This window comes from Dermacentor silvarum, chromosome 8 (genome assembly GCF_013339745.2).
Source record: "Dermacentor silvarum isolate Dsil-2018 chromosome 8, BIME_Dsil_1.4, whole genome shotgun sequence".
In the NCBI taxonomy this organism is placed as follows: domain Eukaryota; kingdom Metazoa; phylum Arthropoda; class Arachnida; order Ixodida; family Ixodidae; genus Dermacentor; species Dermacentor silvarum.
Window position 1 is genome coordinate 82,354,271 of NC_051161.1, and position 24,399 is coordinate 82,378,669.

The 24,399-nt window shown below is 45.2% G+C and overlaps 1 protein-coding gene across 1 annotated transcript; it reads left to right on the forward strand.

Annotated features, from left to right (window-relative positions):
* Positions 1 to 9,397: 9,397 nt before the first annotated feature.
* LOC119461496 (uncharacterized) lies at positions 9,398 to 24,059 on the forward strand. Its single transcript, XM_037722833.2, has 7 exons — positions 9,398 to 10,102; positions 11,081 to 11,166; positions 13,425 to 13,490; positions 13,615 to 13,647; positions 16,784 to 16,894; positions 18,826 to 18,867; positions 20,977 to 24,059. The coding sequence occupies exons 1-7, from the start codon at positions 10,036 to 10,038 to the stop codon at positions 21,007 to 21,009; spliced, it is 438 nt and encodes a 145-aa protein (XP_037578761.1). The 5' UTR covers positions 9,398 to 10,035; the 3' UTR covers positions 21,010 to 24,059.
* Positions 24,060 to 24,399: the final 340 nt, after the last annotated feature.

The following is a 24,399-nucleotide window of genomic DNA, read 5'->3' on the forward strand; positions in this document are numbered from 1 at the left end:
GACCCCATCAGCGAGTGAGACGTCACGGCCACGAGTGCATGCTCCCTGCCTGCAATCCGCCAGGTTTCTGTAAATATTGATTTGACCTTCCCGAATGTCTGAAGAGCTGCACGTATCTAAATGTCTTCCAGGTGTTCAGGTAGATATAAAAGCTTCATATAAACTTCGATAGGCTCAGTATCTATTATCACCACACAGCGTCGGACTCGAACCAGAGATTCGCTACAGGTGACTAGATTGGTTTTCACCAGCGCTGTCATGCAGGTCACCATCCCCACACGAGACAATTGAAATTGTCTAATTAAGCTGATGTCACAGAGTTCAATTACATTCATGAGAGCATGTCTAATGTCTGAATCTTGGGTGAAGTACGGACGACCAGCTAAGTCTGCATGCAGAAAAAAGAGTTGACGATAAGCTTACCGGCAGGAAGATGGGAATATTACTGCTGCCGGAGCTCGACTTGAAGCCGATTAGTCCTATGAGGCGGAGAACAAGAGGATGATGATCCCCTGAACAATGAGTTTCAAGGTGGTGCAATGAAACATGCTTTGCTCCTTATACCATGACGCTTAATCGTTACGGGGATTAGCTAAAGAACCGACGGTTAAACGAAGGACGGGAGATAAAACTTAGTAGGGAAAGGTAGAAAAAAAAAACGCGACGAACTTAAAAGGCGTCCTCGTCGTTCTCCACAACCCTACAACCACATTGCATTTGCGTTTAAGAAAAGTAGCTTTATTGGCTTACTGTCTGAGCTAAAAAATATACTTTTAGGGAACTGTAATGAGGAAAGCACATGAAGTATAGAAATCCTTCTTTCGTTGTTGAAATTAAGCTTTATACCTACCCAGAGAACTAATTCCGAGCAAGCAATATTCATAGTGGTCGTCTTCTACTGTCTCAACAACAAGAAAAATAACTTTATAATCTTACTGCGCTCTACAAAATGCTTCTAGCGGGTGACATTAAAGGTTCCACGAAAATATTAATTTTTTAAAAGTGTACCTTAAGGTACATAAAGGCAGGTTAAACAGTGAACAACTCGCCCTCGTCGTCTTCTCCCATCCAGTCATTCCATGGCACAAGATCGCGTGGCTGTATCCTTATAAAAATAGCTAATTTTATCCGAAATCATTTTATACCTCCAAATTTACCTGAGCAATGTTTGAGATTGATTTTCGCTCCTCACTGCACATTATAGTTAGGCTGCAGCCAATAAATCATGACTTTCATACTGCACCTACACATTGCATTACGCCCAAAGAAAAAAAAAAGTCGTTTCAATTTTATTTAAACGAACATTAAAAGGGACACTAAAGGGAAAAATGATTTCTTTTGTATCAGTAGAGTACCCTTCCACAATACCCAAAACACCACTCTTACCCCGAGAAGCCGCTTGGTAAGCCAGAAAGAAACGAAAAACACAGAGGCGAGTGGAGAGGCCATCTTGAAGTTCCCGCACAAGCTCACCATGACGTCATGAATTTTGACAGTGTCTCCTAGGTCTAAATTATTTCTTTAGTGGTAAAGATGGACTAAATTGTGTTCTAAATGAGCCTAAGATTGAACATGGCAAGTTTCGCGAACTTTTATTGAGCCAACGTGGCCCAAATACGAAAAATTACTTTAGAAGTCGTGACGTCACACTGAAGTGCTGACGTCGGTCTTTCCGCGCGAAATTAAAAAAAATTCTTTGAGCTTCATTTTCTCTTGTAATAAGTGACATATTTCAGTGTAATTAACGACAGCAGAGATTTAGAAGAATACACTAAGTTGATTTATTTTTTTGCTTTAGTAGAGAGTTTTAGAATAGGGCCCCAAAAGTTTGGGGCCCCAAAGAGCTTTGCGGGTGTTAGCGTTGGGGCATGCAAGAGTGATGAGTTTTAGAATAGGGCTTTGCGTTTGCGAATAGCGTCTCGCGCTTGCAGCGCCACTACGGTGTCAAAGAAAAGCTATTATAAATATTAAAATAAACTATACCATTTTATGACAGGAAGAGTAATTTTGACTTTCGTGGTTTTGTGTTTAATTGCAATTAAGATGTTATTCTATTAGCAGCAAGCGATTTATTGCGCCTAATTTTGAGTAACCAACTTGACGTGCCTTCACCAGCCAAGCTAATCCACGTTAGGCTTAGGAGCCATGAAATCGACAATAAAATTCAGAATCAGCGGCGTCTAATGAATCAATCTTCATTACACACGTTAGTTGAGAGAAAGCGATAACCGCAGTCACTTCTACTAGCTTACGAACTTCACGCGTTACCACGAATCAAGCCGATTTTGGTACTCGGAGAGCCGCCGCTTCGATGGGTGCCGCCATGTTTGTTGACGCAAATCTTTTGGGGCTGCCTTTGGAGCTCCCGCTAAATCGGCGAAATAGCGTGCCCAACGCAAAACCCAAACGCAGTTAGCGTCTCGCGCATGCGCAGTGGTGTCGACGCTATTTCTTTGGGGCCCCAAAACGTTTGGGGCCCCTATTCTAAAACTCTCTATTGTTCCTTTAAGGTTGCATAAAAAATATGAAAGCGACTTTGTGATTGCAGTTAAACCTGAAAAGTTTTGTGAAATGAGGAAGGAAACATGCTACGCCGCCAGGCGGAGAGTGCGGAAGAGTACTAGTAAACTCCATGGCTTCTGGGATTTACGACACCGCGATGTAGGTTGTGTCGATGCTTGCCTCCGAGCCCCTGCGTACCTGAAGCATACACACACCATGAGCCTCGTTCAAGCGGAACTTACCTCGTAAAAATCCGAGCCCGTCAGAATCAACCTATCATGGTGTAGGTATATTCACAACTGCAAGTTCTGGAACTTTTAGGTAAGAACCAAGTTCGGGCAAAATAATGAAGCGTACTCTCTCGGTCGCACACACACAAACACGCTTTATAAGTCTTACCGGACATGGCACACTAACCAAAAAGGGAACTAGAAACACGCCAAATATAGTCATAATTTATTCCCCAAACTACGTAAATCAAACATCAATGTTCGCATGTCACCTTGGTTAGAGTTAGAGTGTCGGAGCACATCAGAGGCTGGAATGATGGAGGTGGCGAGTATCCGCTGGGACTAGGGCCGTCCATGGATGACAGGCAGCCAGAAGACATGGAAGGACTGGGTATGAGCGTAGACCAGGAGGGTAGGCCACGAGTATGGAGGATGTGGTCGATGCCGCACTGATCGCCCCTCAGAGATACATCAACTTCAGGCGCAGAATCGTGAACTCAGGAACACCAGGCAAATACAGGAGAAGCAGCCTGCAGCGTTTACTTTTGCAACTAGGCTTTCTTTGATAATTTCAACACAAATTTCTATAATTTGGGTTTGTACATCATTTGTACAGCCCGGACCTATCGTCCGACAGGCTAATTCTTCCACCGCTGCTGCCTTCTTCTCGCTTATCCTCTCAAAATGGCGCCGCTCACACGTTCCTCGCTCGTGCCACAAGGTTCTCTGGAGATTCTTCGTTCTCTTCTTCTACAGCTTCCGGTGCCATTACACTTTACTCAGGCCGACCTCTCCACCTCTCTCTCTCTCTCTTCACTTTCGCGATATTTCGCGCGAATCCGCACTGGACGCATTCGCAAAAGGGTCGGGAAAGCATGAGAACGCAGCTCTCATTGGCTCTCGTGGGCTGATAAATCTCGCGAAACTGAAACTATCGCCGAAAGCGATCGCCTCGAGAATACGAATACCAACCCTGTTCTAAAGTTCCTATTATTGCGATAGCAATTATATGGACACTCAAAAGCAGATTTCTGCCGTCGGCGCCGCCGTCGCCGTCGCCGTGAGGTTCCGTATGACGTCAATGGAGATGAAATCGTCGCCGCGCGCCGCCGAACGCTGTATGTGCGAGTGAAAGGGCGCGAGGGACGCGCGCTTTCACGGGGAGTGAACGCACGGCGGAGAACAAACGCACGTTCTGTGCCGTGCTCCCTTAAGGGCTACAGAAGTAGGCGTCTCCTTCCTCCTTTACCATCATCACATATGTAGAGCAAACGCGCCTTCTTCTGACGCACGAACGGCCGTGGGGGGGGGGGGGGGGGGGGGGGAAGGGAGGCGACGTTTAGCTGCGGCACCAAGTGCCTATTTATATCAGAGGCTCCGGCAACAGTCACCAACGCCGCACGCATTTTGTGCGAACGCGGGCAAAACGCCGAGAGCGTCGACAACAGTTCTGCGTGTTGCCGGTGCTGCTGCATGTCCAAGCTTATACAGCTGATAAACCTACTATCATTACTCCGTATAGCTCTCTACAAATTTGCTATCGCAATTGATGCTTCGCCTTTCAGGGGAAACTGCGACATCTTTTATCATCGTCACCGTCGTCGTCACCTTGTTGCTGTCTTGCACACACGCTCACGTAACACCCCTTTCCCGATTGCTCACCTTACACAAACAAGTTCTTGCGTCTGGTAACGCCTTGCGAAATCCCCAACGACCACGCACAACCAGCTACCTCCCAAATGCGTCGCATAACATCGATTCGCACAGTGCATTGAATCTACATAAACTTTTTTTTTCGTTTTTTTCTACCGATAAACAATTTAACACACCCGTGTGAACGCTTAAAAAATATGTGGCATTAGAACGAGATGATGCGGCGCAACTGAGGGCAGTGTAGCCACCTGCCTTTCATTTCTGCGTCTTTTCTGCCTTATCATATCACCTCTTACGTGGTATAAGAGCGGCTGTTTCCCATCCTCCTCCCCACGTGTAGGGTAGCAAACTGGACGAAGTCTAGTTCACCTCTCCGCCTTTCCTTCCTCCCTTCTCTCTGTCTCCCTATCTGTTTTGCTGTTTTAGGAGCGTAATTTACTAATACAGCTCAACTTATCATTCATCTTGGCGTCCCTGTAACGTTGACCCCAGCGCTCGCCTCAGAGTCCACGCCACTAGCGATCGCAGGGGCATTGTTTTGTTCACTGTGTACAATTCCGCGCAGCGCGACCTCGAAAGGGAAGAACGCCCGAGCATGGGACAACAACGCTTCTTGTGACGCTCGTCACGCCGTCGCATGCACGCTTGACCCCTCGCTGTGAACCCGCGCGACCGGAGTGCAGGACGTTGATGCCGAGCCACCGGGTCGACCTTATCGGGCATCATCGCCGTGATGCCGGGGCCTACGCCTTGATATATATAGGACCCAGCACTAACTGTGCAGTTGAATACCAGATAGGGGGCTTCGCTTCCCCACTCTGCCGATTGCCGTCACGTGAATGCACCGTTGACCGTGTACACGCATACGGAATCGCTCATTGCTGGAAACGAGTCACAATAATAGCAGGGGTGGTCGAACAGGCGCGAAATGTGTGAATGAAATCGAGTACAAATGTTCGATAAAAACCGTTTTCGAGTAGCGAATGGAATACCGATGGTATTTCCTCATTGAAGCAAGTAAGCTGTCCGCCGAAGGCTAAGCGGTATACTTATCCTCAATTACGCGTGATGGCGTTTTGAACCGAAAGTCCGTGATATGAGCATCTATGTGCGCAGTAGACGAGAAACAAGGGAAAGGTGACCACAACTTGCGTGGTGTGCGAACCACGATAGTGATAGGAAGAAAGAGCAACACGGGACTCAAAAACACTCGTGGAAACCTCGGAAAATGGAGAACCCATCCAGATTAAAATAAGTCGACGAATTATCCACGAGTTTCCGCGATAATTGCGCAGTATGATCAAAACTGCGCTGCACAGTGCCCACTTTTTTTTTTTTTTTGCCGTCACTATTCTGCCCACTTACATCAGGGCACTTATTCACAAAGCTTTTCGTCCGCAAAGTGCTCTTTGCCGTTGGTCAGTCGCTTTCGCTAATGCTATGTCCAGTGTCAAGATTGACTAGAACGTTCTCTTACGAACAATTCTAGCGTAATATATTTTTGTGAATACGGGCAAGTGTTCTTTTGTACCTCCGACGAACGAACCCTGCACGAAATCTCCTCTGGTGTACAATACACAAGACCCCTTCGAGTCTCTCCGCCGACGCCAGCGCTTGTCATTCCCCTATATCGGAGCAAGCTTGGCGAAGTATCCCGAGTGGTGACACCCGTCTGCTCCGCTTATCGCTTTGCTAGCTGCACCCTGCTCGCGTTGCACGTGGGCACTTCTTTACTCAATTCACGTGAAAAGATCAACTTTTGTTGAAGAAGGAATTCCTCTCGAGCCAGCCTTTCCAACAATGGGGCTTGTCTTCGTCGCGCCAACAACTGCCACTGATGCTCGATGGAAACACACAGCCATGAAATTAAAAAGTGGGCGTGTATAGAGTATGGTGACAGAAGTGGAAATGTACAAAAACGAGAATGTTTAGTTGTGCTGGCCACGGCGTAAGGTTAACAGAAAAAGGTTACCGGAAAGTGAGTTGTATTCGTAGACTCGTATCCGAAATCATTTCTTTCGTTTCAAATTTTCTCTACTTACTCAATCCGCTCGGTGGCTATGTATAATTGCGCTGCTTAGTACGAGGCCATGGGTTCGTTTACCGACCGCGGTGGCCGCATTCCGAGAGACTTATTGCAAAAAAGAAATGCTAGTGTACCTAGGGCTTGGGGTGTGCATTCAAAAGCGTTAGATGTAAAATAAATACGGAAGCCTCCATTACGGTGTTCGTCATAGTCCACTTATCAGCTTCTGGACGTTAAAACCCACAATCTGACATAACCTAACTCTTTTCCCACTGCTGTGCACTGGAAGAACACTAAAGCTTTATGCATATTTATCACACGCACGATAACTTAGAAAAATAGCGTGAATGATCTGTTCATTTTGCGTACATATCGTAAAACAAACGCAGTATACAGAGTGAGAGTAATTAAATCGCAGCCTCCCGGCACTGAAAGTGCGGGGTACAAATTCACACGAGGTCAATAATTCACACGAGATCAATAAATATCGTCAGTCGCGCAGACTCCCGAGAGTGAACATAACTTCCTGCTGACTCGAACTTTTATTATGAAATTCAAGTATGAAATTACTGCAGGTGTCCCCGCTGGCCTTCATTTAAGCCACAATTGCAATAATTTAATTACTTGAAAAAAAAAGAACTAACCTGATGCTAATGAATATTTAGGTGGATATTACTGTATCAGAATATATTTTCCCTTAAATACGTTTAAAATGTGCTGAAGGCAGAAAAAAGAAATATTGGAGGACGCTTACGCTTCGCCTTTAACAGTAGAACGCGATAGCGTTATCGGGACCCGTTCGCATCGCATCGTTCGCATCCGGCAAGTAGGCGTCATTCACTGCAACACAGAACGTGGAAAAGCCAGCTTACAACGACCAAGCTTATACCGATCCCCTTAAAGTCGGCTTCACTTTTAAACAGAAATGCATTGCTGGGAAGACGTTTTTCCAGGGGCAATATATGTCATGTTATATTTAAATGTGAAGGCCTCTAGGACCTTTATTCATTATTTTATTAATTGTTTGCTATTGCCCCGACGCGCGCGCGTGTCCAAAACTCATTTACAGGCCAAGTACCAATTTGACCTGCCGAGGATGCCAGCGCCATCAGGATAAGATTTTCGCAAGTAAGCTCCCAGAGTGAGCCGGTGTTGTTATCGTAGAAATGCTGGCAAAAGAGGTTTGTGTTTGAGTTTCCTTGTAACAGAATTATGTTTTCTCGTACATTCAAATAACAGACCGACGCCACCATGTTTGTAGGTTGTGCTTAAGTTGTACTTGGCCATTTTTCTGGCAGATTTCACTGTGAGAAATTCAATTTTTGTCCACAAACACCTTGAACCACGACGAAGGGCCTGCGCGTCAGGGTGGTTCGGAATGATTTCTTCTGCACTAACACCTTGCGCCACGCGGAAGACCTGCGCGGTCAGGGTGGTTGCGGATGATTTTTTCCGCCACGGACGCCGACATCACCAGATTTTCTGCGACACTCATTCATTTCTTAACGCTATCGCGTTAAGAAATGAATGTTTGACAGAAACGCACATTTCGTAGCACAATCACTTCTTTTTTTTTTTTTCATGGCTTACTCCTCGCCGTTGACGTAACGATGCAGGGATAGCTGTACTTTCGCGATGTTTCAACGGTGAAAATAATTGTTTGAGATTCATCGCGATCAGACGGTGTAGATGTCATTTGACACGAAGCACATGTGGCAAACCATCACCGTAATGTTTACGCACGCAGTACGACGCGGACAGAAAATCGTGCTTCGACGGTGCAGAGAAAACGGATGACATGATGATGATTGAATGGCATCCCCATTGAAACGGGGCGGAGACAAATAGTCACCTAGCCTGATTGATTTAACCAGGTATACTATAAATGTCTTTTTTTTTATCTAACTGCCACTGATGCCGCAGCGCCCCCGCGCGGCGCTGTGGTTGTCTATGCAGAGCAAACAAGTACGCAGCGCTCTGCCCTAGAACTTGTAACGTTGCCCCTTTACGTAAGCGCTCCACGCCTAGTTGCTGTCCCGACGGCGGTCTCGTATATATATATATATATATATATATATATATATATATATATATATATATATATATATATATATATATATATAAGCGGCACCACGCCGTCACCGCCGACCGCTCCTTTCTCCGGAAAATACCCTCGCTACTTCTCACGCCCCATTTTCGACGGCTGCGGAACAACAAACTGAGCACGCGGGCGGAGGTGTAGAGAATGGACGGATTGTTGGAAGGCCCCCGCCACCCGCAAGCACAGAGCGGTACGAAACAAAAGGAAGCAGAGGACACAAAAGAGAGCGGTTGCCCTTCATTTTGTCACTTTTGTTCGGATCTACTCATTTGCCAGGCGCGCCCACCAAACGAAAGAGTGTCCGCCTTCTCCCTAACACACGCGTACACACAACGCTAACGAAACACAAAAGATGTGAGCGAGAAAGCACGCATGCTCACCCATTTGGTCCCAGTCCCTTGCCTATTACGTCCGGGTAAAACACAAAAAAGAGCTCGACCACGTGGGACAGAGATGGACAGAGAGGGAGAGGGTGAAATGAGACTGCCGGCAACCAGCCGTGATGAGGGTTCCAGCGCGCGTAATAGGCAAACGAAAAAAATAAAAACAATAAAATATAACACAGCAAATATTGGTGAGGTGGCGAGAGACCTGGTCACGCTCTACTAGCAGCGCGTTTAAGATTGCAAAAGCACAAAAGCGCGGTTGGATAGTCGTAAAACAAAGAGGGAGACGACTAGCGAACAAACTAATGGACACCGAAAAGGTGGAAGAAGTAAAAAAAAAAAATCTAGCTGTTCTGATTCTCTTTCCACCCGTATTTATTTATATGTTTTCTATTTATTTCCTTCTCGCCGGTTGGTTCTCCCCCGGTACCCGCCGGCGCTGTGCCGTCCGTTCCTGGGACGAAAATCGTCCGCGTCAAATCGGCCGAGTGTCTCGGGACCGCGAGGTCGCTCACACGACGACGCCGTCGCGACTCTTTTGCACCCGACGCGCACGTCGAACTTTGGCGTGAACGACCAGGAACACTGTGTTGCGCTCGAGATCGGTTTTTGACAAGATCCCCATCCGTTAGACTGGCGAACTGCGATTATTCTTCGTGCGTCACATCTTGGAATTTTCTTAATTGACAGCCTTACCCTAAGAACGAGCCCCACATTTCGGCACTGCGTTTCGTCATCGACAAAGTACCGACGGTAGGTTCGTCGGCGACCTTCGCGGAAGGGTTGTCTTCTTAGACGATTCGACGAACGACGATATCCGACTCGACCGACTCACTATTCGACGAAAGCTTGACGCTTTTCGCTGAAAGCACAACTTTTTACTGCTAGTTTGTTTCGTTTGCCACGTTACGTGCGGGATTTCCCGACCGACTTCCGTAAACGCCGATCGACGACAGCATAACCGTGCCGTGGACCTCTGTAACAGGTTGGCGTCGGTTGTAATGGTTTACGTCCAACATACGTCCCGGGGCGATAGACGACTTGGAGGTAACGTGGACGTTTCGGCCATCGAAGATCCCAACTAGCCGCCGGGAGACAGGCGAGCCGGCTTCACCTCGCAAGCCAGGAGTCGGCGCAATGGAGGGTGTCGGCGCGGTTATGTCAAGAAAGTACGCCTGGGCCATAGGAGCTTTGTGTCTTACTGGTAAGGCAATTTTTTGCTTCGAGGAAGAAAGTGCGTGTATACTTAAAACAAATAAGATGCAATTACCTGTGCGCACGACGTTCAATGAATTATGTGTCCCACCACTGTTTGACGATCTCTGTGAAATTGTACCAAGCGGAGTTCGCAATTCCTGGCAAGAGGTAGAGGCCATCATAAAGAGGACTTTTTAGTGAACCAACATTTGCGCCTATTTCAATACAGGTTTCGAATGTATCCTTTATTTTGAACGCTCGATAATACGAGCTTCTTAATTTCGCACGTACCGTCGAAGAAGAGGTAAAATGAAAGTATACAGTATATGCATTCGAAGTTTGCTTTCACAGCCACTGCGTTGTAAACTGTGGATGTTACAAACAGCATGTGAAAATTCTGCATGTGACATTGCTGCACGTGACATTGCTGCACGTGACATTGCTGCACGTGACATTGCTGCATGTTACAGTGCTGCATGTTACAGTGCTGTATGCTGACAGCATTGTTAACCGAGTAAATTCCGTGGGAGTCCGCACCATCGAGGAGATGCCACAAAAGAGAAGACTGCCCGTAGCAGAATGCTTCAAAACTGCACCTGAGAACTACTAGATTGTCCAGGCGACAGTCCTATAGTTTCGAGTCCCTGACCAAGACAAAACTTTCTTCAACTATGATACACAATTTTCTTTTCCTGGGAACCCATCTGGATCTTATTTGTTGCGTGCATATAGCCACTACGCGAATGACAACTTTCGTTTTCGTACGGCTGTTATTGATTCGAAGTGCGCTACGTTTCTTGTAAGTTAAGGAACAGCCACTTACTCTAGCTGATGTTATTGGGAAAGTAAATAAACTTGCAGACTATAAGAAATTGGGGATTTTGATAGGCTGCTAAAGTTACAGTGCTGTCTAATGGAAAAACTGGTTCGAGGGAGTCGTTGTAGCAAGGACGTGTTTTTGCTTTACATTTCCTCCCTTTTCTAGGAATGATGCTGATTGGACAGTCAACGGTGGAGGGGGCTAAGGGAGTCACTATCCTGGACTGCATCAGACAGGAGATCCCGGCAACGGTGAGAGACCTATATGACTCTGCCACTGTAGGCTGTGTTTCTAGTCTCGATAGTCATGCTATATAGCCATGTCATATTCAATAGCCATATTCCTGGGCTATGACCATCGACATAACGCCCTTTCTGACAGGTAAAAGTCTAAGGTTGGCTTCTTGCATGAAATCATTTAAAATATTAAATTTATAGTTTTTGCTGGCGATGACTTATGAACGCTTTATAGCCTTGCAACCTTTTGCCGACATTTTCTCCGACCGAGCCCTGTATCGTTCGGTTGTTCCTCTTAACTGACTCAGAAAGGTCAGTGTCATCATGCATCTCGCTACAATCTTCATGCACAGCACCTTATACAGGTCTTTCGATCTCAAACTATAATCATTGTATTTGTTATCCCGCGTTGATAACGAGTCTATTTTATGCTTAAGCACGTACTTGAAAAGGTTATATGCAGTGGCCAGGCCAGACAGAGCAAGGAGATATTCCCTGTGACAAGTGCTAATGCGGAGAGCCGTAGCACGTATTGTTTCCAATCCTTATTTGTTTCTTGAATTTTTGATGCCGAATGTTGGTGCTGCCGCCGTCAGTTTGTGTAGCTATTTGGAGCAAAAATCCAGTTTAAAGAAAAAGAATTGTCGAGCAATCTTGGGTGTAGTCAGCCAAGCAAGAAATATTATACGTTGTTTGAAGATAAAGCATGTGCTGAGCTTACAGCCCTGGATTCGATTCTATACAGGCCTTCCTATGGGGGCGCAATGCAATAAAAAAGTGCACTAGTATATAAAGCATTTGGTACATATTAAAAGACCCTATATAGCCTAAATTAGTCCGGAGATCTCCAGTATGACGTCTCTCATAGCCCAGTGGTAATCTACATCCAACAATCATAAGAAAGAGAGACAGAGAGAGAGAGAGAAAAAGAGATTGGAAAGCCGGGGAGGTTACCGGAAGGTAGGTACGCTTTTACGTAGATACGCTAGGTAGACGGCAGAAAACTAGGTAGGGTGATGAAGTTAGGAAATTTGCAGACACAAGTTGGAATCAGCTAACGCAAGACAGGGGTAATTGGAGATCGCAGGGAGAAGCCTTCGTCCTGCAATGGACATAAATATAGGCTGATAATGATGATGATGAGATACACCATTAAGTTAACTCCAATAACACTTTAACTCCAATAACACTTTCACAGACATGGAGCTACGTGGTGTATGCGAGCTGGATTCTTTGGAGGTGACTAATCATCACGCAGGCATCAGGTTTTTTCTGGTGCAAACACTAGACCCGAGCATTACGTTGTGTATTCACAGCGGAAACCTAACACGGAGGACCCGAGCATGTATTATACCATTATCATGAATACAGGACTGTATCGGTCGCTAATGTACTTTAGCACACCTTAGCGTGCAAAATGCGTGAGAAAAATAAGTACGGCTCAGGGGAACTCCCCGAGCGCTTCAAACAAACGAAGTGAAATTATATTGTGACGAGGCGTCAAATAGATGAAAAGCGTAGCACAATTTGTAAATCGGCTATTTACAGAGATGGCCAAGATGGCTGAAAACGCGCAACGTCCCGGTGATCGTCGTCTTCTTCGTTAGTCCCAGGAGGTGGCTCGTAACAACACCATGAAGTTAAACGCATCTGTTAAGGATGCTCGTGCGCTTCAGGGAACATACTTAATACATTTTAGAATTCCATAGCTCCAAAATTTGTATAAAATACATGATTCTATATACAATATGTCTGCCTTTGTTTTGTATAAAAAGGCCTTTTGATTCCATTACTTTTTGTATTGTTTCCCTTGTTGGTATAAGCAAACCTGATGCATGCAAAAGAGAGTAATTTTGCCACTGTAATGCTCGCCTTAGCAATCTTTTAAGATCCGAGGCTAAGTCAAAGGTCTCATTGGCTCCTTTGGTCTTGCGTATACCTTGGGAGTAGATTGCATTATCTCTACAAGGAACATAAAGCTAACTACTATTGATACAATCGGTTTGCCTATACTTCATGGCCAGCTAAGTGCTTAAACTAACAGTAAGTGTGGCAAATTCGACAGATAGAGTACGTGTTTTGATAGGAGAGAGACAGGCAAACATTTTATGCAAACACTTACAAAATAAGGTACTCATGACCGCTTGATATCTCGCTCGATCAATTCGTGCACGGATGTTCTCCTTTTCTGGATGACTGGCTAATACAAAGTGACGTACAATAGTTGCCTGGAGCACAGGCTAGACAGTGTGTCCTTTACTTTTACTTTGCAGGTTTCTCCAAAGTTCCAAGAGTGCGTAGACAACGTAACCATTGGAAGTTTCTATAAATTCATGACCGTAAGTTTTGTCACTTATAGTTTTAATATGAAACGTGCATGTCACATATTATAAAGTGCAGTCGCTTCAACGACCACTTAATCTTATTTCTGATTGTATCTTGCCTTCTTCAAACAACATGCAGGGTTTGCAATGCATCCTGAGGCTCGCGAATGCAGTAAGTTTCATCGAACATCTCTCCATTACCTATATTCAGACAAATTAACGTTTCAGTGACACTGTGTATGACCATGTGGTAAACACAGAGACAGCTTTATACTCTTCATTATTAATTTCTCTTTTTGTCATCTTTCATACCCCTTTTTCCTTTCCCCAGTACAGGGTAGCCAACCGGAGATATCCTCTGGTTAACCTCCCTGCTTTTCCATTGCTTTTATCTCCCTCTTCTGGACTAGTCAAATGAAATAACGGTGTTTTAACCAAGTGGTTCTCAATATTTGGTTGTCATGGGGTCGCTAAGGAGCAAGAAACAGAAAAGATATATAACTCGCAGGGTAACTTCATATAAAACTCATAGAAAACAGCAGCGGTTACATTCCGAGTGCTTTGCGCGTGTCCATCACATACTACTGTCAACGGGGAAGCTGATGTTGCATGCACGAAATGATCATAATCACGTAAACTTCTAACGCATTCTGATTAGTACGGTAGAAAGCAGAGCTCAGGCGTCTTGAAAAAGTGCAGCAGTGCTCTTGTGACTCGCTGCGCGAATGACGGTCGAGTTCATGGTCCATTCAATTCCGCAGTCAACGCGGTTTTTGTGCGCGCGCATCACTTGTTCTTCCTTTGCTTCTCTCTTTCCTTTCATTTTTCATTTTTGCCCGCTCCCCTCTGCTCCAGTGTAGGGTAGCAAACCGGGTGCAACCTGGTTTGCCACCCTGTCTTTCTTTTTTTTTCTCTATTTCTTTGCGGCAGAAAGCCCCACGAATTTCAATCCTGTTCCTTCTTTGCGATGTGATATGTATCGAAGATAATTCGTTTCGCTCCGATAGATCATTATAATAGCTCAGGCAGGAAGTTTCGCTCGCATTACTTCTGTCTCACTAGCACCAACTTTCTTTCCTTATTAATTTCTCTCTTTTTTATTTGCTCTTTGGCACAATGTTCCTGTTGTAACATTCAGCCTTGTTTTTCGAATCTACACCTGCCTTAGATGTTCAAAATTACTCCGAGGCTGTCAAATACGGAGTATTCATGCCCATGTGCTGCTTTTGGGTGTTAAACACTATAAATCATCTCATTATTTTTTTGCTCGGATGTTCTTATCTCCTGACACGCACTTGTGGATCACTTTCAGGCAACCGCTCTCGCTTCTTCCTTCCTTTGGCCTCCCTCACATTTGGCGTGTGATGCTCGTCAATGGCGCGTCTCTAAACGGTTCATTAGTGCCTGACTCATTCGAACTGTGTCGAAGACACTTAGGTATAACCGGACCATAGTTTTACAAACCCTACTGGTGGTTGCTTACATTGGTTAATTATAGATACGGAGGGCGTGAACATCGCTAGAACGTTGCGGCCTGTAAGCGAAAAATTTGCCTGTGCAAGGCTTAGAAGGGTAGTGCTTTGGGCTAGTTGGTAACAATTCATGATAAATGTTATTTGCGCACCACTTCAAACGAGGACTAGAAACGACAGACGCAAGCGCAAAACTTCTTTTAAGGGTAGGAAGTCGAGTGGTTTTATTTATCTTGCGCTTGTGTCTGTCGTTTCTAGTCCTCGGTTCAAGTGGTGCGCAATAACATTTATAATCAGCTGTGCAAGGCAAGGTTTTTTTCTAGTGAGAAAACTTCTCTCAAGAGTGACCTGGGTGGCAAAAAGGTTATTTAGGATTTAAAGAAAATAAGGCCCGCTATAGGCGAATCTAAGTGTTCCTTAAGCCTTTGAACTAGTGTTTTCTCCCCATTAACTGTTAGCGCTGTTATTATGTGCCATGTTTTGAAGCAATTGAGAGTTTTATCAGTTCTTCACATAACGCTACACCGGTCGGCGGATAATTATGTGCAGTTAAAGGGGACACCGACTAAATACTGTGCCCTCAATTACTGCTGACACATCACCTGAACACTTGCAGACTTGTCTGGCCTAACGCAACGTATCAGCATCGAACAACATTAAGTCCACAGCTGTGCATAAAGTTGCAGAAAAGTTCCAGTTACCTAGCTGTATACGTATACCATATTTGTATACCATAGCTGTACATGTATACCAGGTATAGAAGCTTGTATACCAGGCTTGGAGTGCATAGGGCAAGCATTGCCAAATCCTGACTGGGAGCTTACCGCTGTCGTTGAAAATAAAAGAGTACAGTCATTGCATTCTACCGGTGCTAAAATACGGGGCAGAAACTTGGAGGTTAATAAAGAAGCTCGAGAACAAGTTAAGGACCCCACAAAGAGCGATGGAACGAAAAATGTTAGGCTTGACGTTAAGAGACGGGAAGAGAGCGGTGTGGATCAGAAAGCAAACGGGGATAGGCGATATTCTAATTGACATTTAGAGAAAGAAATGGAGCAGGGCAGGCTAGGATGGATAACCGGTAGACCACTAGAGTTACAGAATGGATACCAAGAGAAGAAGGAAAAGCGCAGTTGAGGATGGCAGAAAACTAGGTGGGGTGATGAAGTTAGAAAATTTGCAGGCGCGAGTTGGAATCAGCTAGCGCAAGACAGGGGTAATTACCCTGTCTTGTGCTAGCTGAGGAGATCGGAGGGAGAGGCCTTCGTCCCGCAGTGGACATAAACACAGGCTGATTATGATATCAGGCTAGGCGCTTCCCGTATAGCGCGCGTGCGCAGAGCAGGCATTTACACTTCCTTTATTCTGCAAATTTTTCTCCTTATCCCAGCTCGGGGAAGGCAAACAGGTACTCGCTACCATTTCCTTCAATATATGGCCCATACCCACGAGGGAGGATTGGCCGAGGCTCACAGTGGAAGCAATACACGTTCGCGCTTAGCTTTCCTGACTTTTATGCTCTCTCGGTTAGAAGCGTAGGTGTGTCTAGCTTAGCTGTGTGTGTTAGCGGCAAACGCACGCGCATCAAAAGTGTCCTATCCCTCTGCAACGACGCTTCGGAAAATAAGGCTGTCAGCACTTTTGATAACTGCTGCAACTTGCTGGAAATTTGTTTGGCGACTTTTTGTTGCGGCTAATTGTCGCATGATGGGCCGGGTGGCTTTTATGTACGTTTTGTCTCACGCTTTACAAGTGAATGTGCTCCATGTGAACTGTCGGTGACCGTTTCGAATCGGCATAACGTGACAGAGCTCCCGTGTCGCACCTTCTGTGCAGATTCGACCGGATCGCTTTGTCGACACCGCGCTGCTGTTCTCGGCAGTCGGTGATTTCAAGGGTACCCGGTTCGAGCTTGCAGTCGACAAGTGTGCCTCGCCTCCCATGCTGGTACGTCATTATTCTTGTTGGAACACTGAGCGTCTTGCTCCCTTATTTTCTGTGAAGATCCTACGCCCATTGCTTGAGAACGATGGCGTCGTTCCAATCTATGTTTTGTCGCAACTATAGCGGTACTTCGGGGCCTTGTTAGTCATGTTCATTTAGTTCGTAATTATTCCGCTTGTAATCTATAACATTTGCAGTGTCGACATTATTTGTGTTTACAGCGCCAACACTAGTGCTACACAAGTGCTACATAAATGTGTTTTTCTGAGTGAAAGAAGCCAGCGAATACACGCAGAATTGACGCGCGACTGGCCGCTCGAGGCACTTTGCGTGTATTTGCGGTCTTCTTTCACGCTCGGAAAAACACTTCTATGTAACCCGTATTGAGCAACAGAAAGCTGTATCGGGAGTTCTTCATGTTGCTCTACAACTTTTTCATTGCCACTTTGATAATTAGAACAGTACTTCTTGAGTTAGATAATTAATTACAATTACCTAATTAAATCTCAGTAACGAAAAAATTACTGGCGGCTACTCCACTGTACTGGAAACAATACGCACTAGGTTTGCTCCGCGTAACGCCGTTACTCTTTTTTTAAATAGTGCTGCATGATAGCTGGGACACCCTGTATACTACCGCTTGTGGTCCAAACATTGCGAACACTGATGTATTATAGTTTTGTACAACCTGTTTGTGTAACATGAACAGTTGTGTGTATGATGCGAGCGTGTATGTGACGACCGCAGTATAAGACAACGACGATAGCTTGACGGCGATGACGTGACAAATGATTCATAGAACTCAGGTGAAGAAGTTCCACAACAACCTGTAGCGGCCTGGACCGATCCCGAAGGTGATACAAGGTCATATTGTCGAAAAGTGCCAGCTGGTACAAGGAAAGGACATCAATGTGCAGACCATCAGGCTCTTGAGCTGAAGGACCTTGGTTCGATCCCACCATCAGACACGTAATTTTTTTATTAGAATAGAACGAAAATGAGGCGACAGAAACCTATCGCAAGGTGTCTGGTATGAGGCAAAAATGATTCCAGTTAAAGTTCCGTATAGGATGGTGGGATTGAACTAGGGTCCCCCAGCACGGCAACTCGACGATCTACCTGTAAGGTCATAGACGCATGCGTACTTCTCTCATGGGCTCCCCGGTACGAAATTCCTCTCATGCCAGCGCCAACTAACGCAAAAAATGCGCGTGTGTCACGTCGCCTAGCAACAATTTGCTTAAACAGTGCGAGAGAACGGGCGTGCACACCAGTTTCTGTTAGGCCACATGTGTAGGAATGAACTACGAGAATAAGTGTCAATCTTACAGCTGTTCTTCGCCTGCGTCACGTGGCATTGCGACAAGTTGATTATGGAAACAAATGTAAACAACTTAGTTCTGTTTGACTAATACAACCAGTCCTGACAGTCCAGCGTGCCAGTTTTCTCCGCCCTTCCCTCTGCTAGCTAGCGCTTTGAGACGACGCGACATTTTACCATGCACCTTCGGGATCGGCCCGGGTCAAAACATATTGCAACGTTTCTTCTCCGGAGTATACAATAAGTCAGCCATCACGCTATCGCTGTCGCCGTCCTACTATTGTCGTCGCTCTTGATTGACCACTCAGTGCTTAACATCACACACATCACTTGCGTCACAACTTGCGCAAACATGTTGATTCATCTGGTAAAGCTTCACAGAACAGCAAACGACGCCGAATAGCCAGCTATATACCCGCAAAATGCTTCGCCTAATGTCGATTCTCACAGTGCGAATAATTTTTTTCACTATCAAACACGCAGGCATTGCCCGCCTCTTTGCAGCAGTTGTCATCTTTCCTTTCTTCTCCGTGCGGTCGCCATTGATGTTTGCGATAACAATCATAATAACGATCATGTTCCTTTTCTTTTCATGTCTTGCCCCGCTCTTCAGGCGATCAAGTTTACTACCTGCCTTTTCACTCGCTTTCAGGAGGTGAGTTGCATAGCGTACCTTATTTTCGTTCCGCTCAGGGCGTTGAAAGATGCCGGCTGCGGTTGATCAGTGGCTACGGTGTTTGACTCGCGGGTTCTATTTCCAGCCACGGCGGCCGCATTCCGAAGGGGATGGCATGCAAAAAATAAATAAATAAATAAAAAGAAGAAGACTTGTGTGGCGTACTTTTGGTGCACGTTAAATAAAGTATTCCAGGAGGTCAAGAGTAATCCGGAGCCCTGCACTACAGCGTGCCTCATAACCAGCTCAAAGGGCTGCCTAGCTTTGGGACGAGAGTAGTGTGCGCGTGACTGTGGCTGAATGGTCAGAGAACCGGGCTGCTGCGCTCGACGGCGAAGGTTTGATTCCACCATCGGGAACGCAATTCAATTTTCTTTAGAGTATGAGCTACTCAGCAGGACAGCAGCAGCAGTCACGGACAGGAAAGTTCGGGAAGGTTCGCATAGAACTCGCTTTAATATAACGCTACCATAGACTCGACCATCTGATGCGCAGAAAGCCGCCATAGCCTTACTGCGTTTTGTAACGCGATCGCGTTAACGACCCCCTATCGCAGAAATTCCGGTGTCAGCGTCGGCATCGGCGGCGTTGTCCGCTAGCGAAAAATCATCCCTAAATACGCATAAGAGTTACTTATGGTCGGTAACTCTTATGGTCGGTTGGTCGGTCGGTCGGTCGGTCGGTCGCTAGTCGGGATCTCGCCGTTTACATTCTCAATCACTAAAAAAAAGTGCGTCCAGCGGGGAGATTCTAACTTCAGCCCCCTAGCGCAGCAACCCGATGCTGTAACCATTAGGCCACAACCGCCCTTCTTTTTCATTCCTTTTTATTTCTTTATTGCATGGAAATATCAGCACTGTGATGGAATTATTATTTTACATTACATTTCGAGACACACCCGAAAACCATTCATTCATGAAAGTTTAAAAAATCGGGCAAAGAAGGACAAGCGTCCAGATGCGAGATCCACCCAGGAACGGGATCATAGGTTCCAACCACGCTACCCACTTGAGCAACCTCTTCTCTAAAAAAAAACTTACCTGGTCGAGCGAGATGGCTCGGTATGTCTGTCGATCATGCGGCTTCTCCATAATAAAGCCTTAATAGCACAAACAGATGATTTGGTGTATTGCTGATTGTCTTTTTGAACGGAAGGAAGCGGATATCGTAAGATGTGAGAGGAAGTTCAATTTCGATAGATCTTTGTAAAATGTCATATAAATAAAATTCGTCACGACAAAGAATGAAGCATTGTTCTATTGTCTCGGGTTGGTTGCAAAGTCTACCGTTCGCATTCCATGGTACATATATATACGAATTTTTTCACGAAGCCATATTTTTACTGACCAGGTGGACGTATGCAGCCCAAAGAAAAATGTGTTCACTGCTGGCGTTATACACATTCTACGGACGCGGCAAAGAACATCTTGACAAAATAGAGACAGATACGGCTTTCGATATATCGGTTGAGGGAAAAAGGTTATATACACTTCCCTCGTGCGAACACTGACTAGATCATCGCGGATATGATCGCCTCGCGTTGGTGTATATGGTTACCATAATATGGCACAAAACCACAACGAAGAATTGTCCAAGAAGCATGTCGGCGTGTTGACGATGATTATGGTTTCCATACTGTAGCACATGCCCGCAACGGGGGACTGGCCTATAAGCGGCCCGGTGCGCTTAAAATAAATCAGAAGAAATGAAGAAACACAAACCTATATATAAGATTTGTCACATTGCGTAGCATGGTACGCGAGAGTACATGCACGGGCCAGTTTCCATTACGCCAACAACGCAGGAATGAAAAGGGGCAAATTTGTAGCATTTAATTAACCGCTTCCCGAAAGGATTCGCCTCGCATAGATTCAAACATGTGCGTTGCATCTGCGTATAATCTCTTCCTTTTCGCTTCTCCCTCTCTCAGTGGAGGGTAGCAAACCCGATGGAACCTGCCTAACCTCCCTGCTTTTCCTTTTTTTATCTGTATCTTTCTATCCCTCTAAGCTTGAAGATAATCTCACATTGCATTTGACGCTAACTTTCTTTATTTCCTTTCTCTCTTTTTCTTTTGCCTGCTCGCAGGTATGCAAAACGAGAGTCAAGAAACCAGGATAGTCATTCCTGAAGATCGCCGCAGAGTGCACAGCGTTCGTCGTAGCGCGCGCATCTGCGAGGCGAGGTTGAGGAGGCAGTCGACGCGACCTGCGTGAACGGTAGAGGCCCACGCGGCAGCCCTACGAGCACGTGGCACAGCACTGAAGACGCCTACATGCATAGCGTGGAGGCACAGCACGCGATTGTATAGCGTCGCTGCACGACAGACGCGAACCCATGCGCGTAAAGAATCACCGCGGGCAATAGTAGGACTGTATAATGTACCAACAAGGCACCGTTAAAATTTCCTATAAGCTTTCAGTAGCTTTCCCACAGGTCCCAGCATGTTTTCGGGCAGCCATCTTTTCGAAGCATTGTCTGAAGTGTGGAACGGTTTTCATGCGCATGGTGCTTACTATTTTACGGTTCTCTTGTAGCCGAAAAAAAAAGGAAATCGTGTCGTCTTTGCACTGATGGTCACGGCTTATAGAAAGCGCATGTAGATATTTAGTCCCTTTTAGGACGTCTCTGTGTCTTGTTAAGGTGCAGAATATATGTCACTAGTTTGTGGCGCAGACTGTGACCGTAACGAAGTCGCTGTAAGGGACGGGGATTGAGCTGATGTTGACTGTCGGTGCAGGCGGAAGGGAAGCTTTACAGATGCGCTGAGCACGCTGCCCTTTGTAGATGGGCGGAATGCTGTTCATATGAAATTGCGAAGTAAAAGTTGCAGGAGCTCGGTGTCGTTGGTTAAGGCAATGGTTGTATCTCTCACATTTCTTATGTTTGCAATCGCAGAGATATATATAGTTTAGTCCTGACTGTATAATTTGGCTACAATCAACTTCAGGGATCTTGGCGCAATGACTGCAGAGCCGTGGTAGAAATACTAGCACTCGGCTTCCAAAGATTACGTACAACTGCATTTTCGCGATTAAAGAGAATGCAGGACAGAATTCGGAGACGAAAGACAAAATGTAGCGATCGCATCAACGGCGGTTTTATTGCGCATGCTGCTTTTATACGCTGCCTTAATACAACAGAATGAAAACCAATAAACACAAACTGTGGCACAATGACTCACTCTTGAATTTCCTGCAACGGTCTGGGACGTGTGCTCAAGGATACGTTTCCCGATATACTGACATTGCCTATAAAAATTTGTGTATTTGAATATAGAGTATTTACGCAATCTTCCCGGTGTTTTGTTTAAAGCCAGCAGGTTTCCGCCACGGAGTAAAAGGGGCCGCGGACCTCTCTCATGCAGCCTCATGCATTGTCATCGCCTTGCACTATTATCACAATACAATCCTAAAAGTGCAAATTTTTCACATTCCAGCGTGGTAACTCCTAAACAGTCGTTACAGCGTAGTGATTTAGACGTTACTATGTATTTTTTTGTGTCTGAGATATAGCGGCTGGAGTAAGTCCCCTAGTAAATAACATTTAAATACTTCGAAGTTATTGTTCAAAGCAGTAACAAATGCTGTTAGACGAGTTAGTTCATTGCTAGATTCGTGAAACATGACAGCGGCGCAAAATTTAATAGGGAACAAATATATTCTTCAGACAGGAAGACTGGCTGAGGGAGTTGGTATTGCATTCTGGAAGCGGGTAGCGTGAACACAGGACTTGATACAATTAAGCCCTGCGTTCGTCTTTCTTACACTCGTATCAAGTCTTCATTTCTCGCTGCTCGCTTCAAGAAAGAAAATATAGCAACATTCCAGAGTGTTGGCCATGACTCCAATAACTATATAATGACGCCTGTCACATGGTGATTGGCAACTGGCATCATCGGTGGCACAATGCGCATGCACTGCAAAAGTTTGTTGCCGGGGACGAGTGTTGCGAGATGCCGCCGTTCCTGCCGCATAATTGGCCGAGTGGCAGTGATCCTCTCAATTGTGGCCTAGACACTGATGCGCTTGCGGGCGTTTTTTTTTTCAGTTTCAGTATCAGAAGCGTCTACTTATAAGAGCTTTTCGTGAGGAACCTAATCACACTTGAAGCGTAAAATTTTGCGCAGATGCGGCTTTGTATGTCTACTTCATCTGAGGCTAGGCTTTTTATGCGGTCCAAAATTTGATTTCAGTTAGCCTTTATTGTACAATTTTATGCGCAGGAAGCAGAAGAAACGTATATCATATAATTTTCATTCGGTTAACTATTATTTGAATTAAATAAAAGTAGCTATATGCACTTTGCGGATTTCTGGTTCTGCTGTGCGCATTCAGTTAACGCAAGTAATTTCTTACGAAGGAACGAGTTCGTAGGAACTAACGCCTGTCTGCAACTGTAAAGCTGTAGCTGTCACAAAGGCGAGGCGTCCTTGAAATCTTGATAGCGTCTGCTGGAAGTACTTCTAGGAAACATCGACGCACAGAAGATGTTCCCATTTCGACGTTATATTTCGTGAACTTGACAGCAAATTAAGTAAACACGGAATTTATTATATAGGGATAGGGAATTGTTCTTCATTCGTGATTGGGATATAATCTAGGACTATATTATATACTGCGTGAAGAACCGAGACCAACGCCATGGCTGCTTCGATCGCCCTCCGTGTTGATGATGATATGTGCTAGGGACTCTCAGCCGTCGTCATCTTCTATATTCGGCACACTGGATACACGGTATCCCCGTGACATAAGGGCTGCGCTCTGGAAGCCCCGATAACGAGGAAGCAAATCCTACGAACAGAATCAAGAACACCTTCATTTAATTCAAATCAAATAGCTATTTCGAAAGAATATAGGCGCTGTACAATACTTTCGTCTCTTTAATTGCTCCCCTCGAGGCTCGCGCACTATTTTCATCTTCTGTAACAATGACAACTTTCTTTAATTACAAGACTATACGTGTGTGTTTGATTATGTTTGTTGTTTCCTTGCTTGCTGCTGATGCACTCAAATGTGAACGTACCCATTTAAGTCTAATTTATGATGTTCGTGTGTAGTTGATCACTGTACACGTTTCTTACATTTTTTTTCTCAGCATGTTTTCATTGAGCGATAGAGGCAACAATGCTTGGCTAATGCATAATAGCATGTCAGTATTGTTAATGTTATTTGTCTAACTTTTTCTTTCCTAGCTAATCTATCTATATTTGCTTGTATAGGCTATGTTCTTGGCATCTACCATCGCATTTCTTTGATATGCATGAATGGTTAGTTTTGTTAGTTCATTAAGTAGCAATGTCTCCATATTGTCTCCTTACCGACAGGTATCGCTGTAGTGAACGCATATAGTTTGTGATACAGGGTACGCTGATCTCGAGACAGTGATATTTACTCCCGAGCCTGATAGTATGTGACATCACTACACTATATAAATCTATGTGCACTTAAGTATCTGTAGGTAGCTTCAAAAGTGGTTTCTAGGTCTAGAGTAGAGACGTAGAAATGCTGT

What these genes read in the sequence shown, in the direction of transcription:
- LOC119461496 (XM_037722833.2), top strand. Translation starts at nt 10,036, where the DNA reads ATGGAGGGTGTCGGCGCGGTTATGTCAAGAAAGTACGCCTGGGCCATA. An exon ending in TCCTGAGGCTCGCGAATGCA is followed by an intron (nt 13,648 to 16,783) that starts GTAAGTTTCATC and finishes CCTTCTGTGCAG; the next exon opens with ATTCGACCGGATCGCTTTGT. An exon ending in TTTTCACTCGCTTTCAGGAG is followed by an intron (nt 18,868 to 20,976) that starts GTGAGTTGCATA and finishes GCCTGCTCGCAG; the next exon opens with GTATGCAAAACGAGAGTCAA.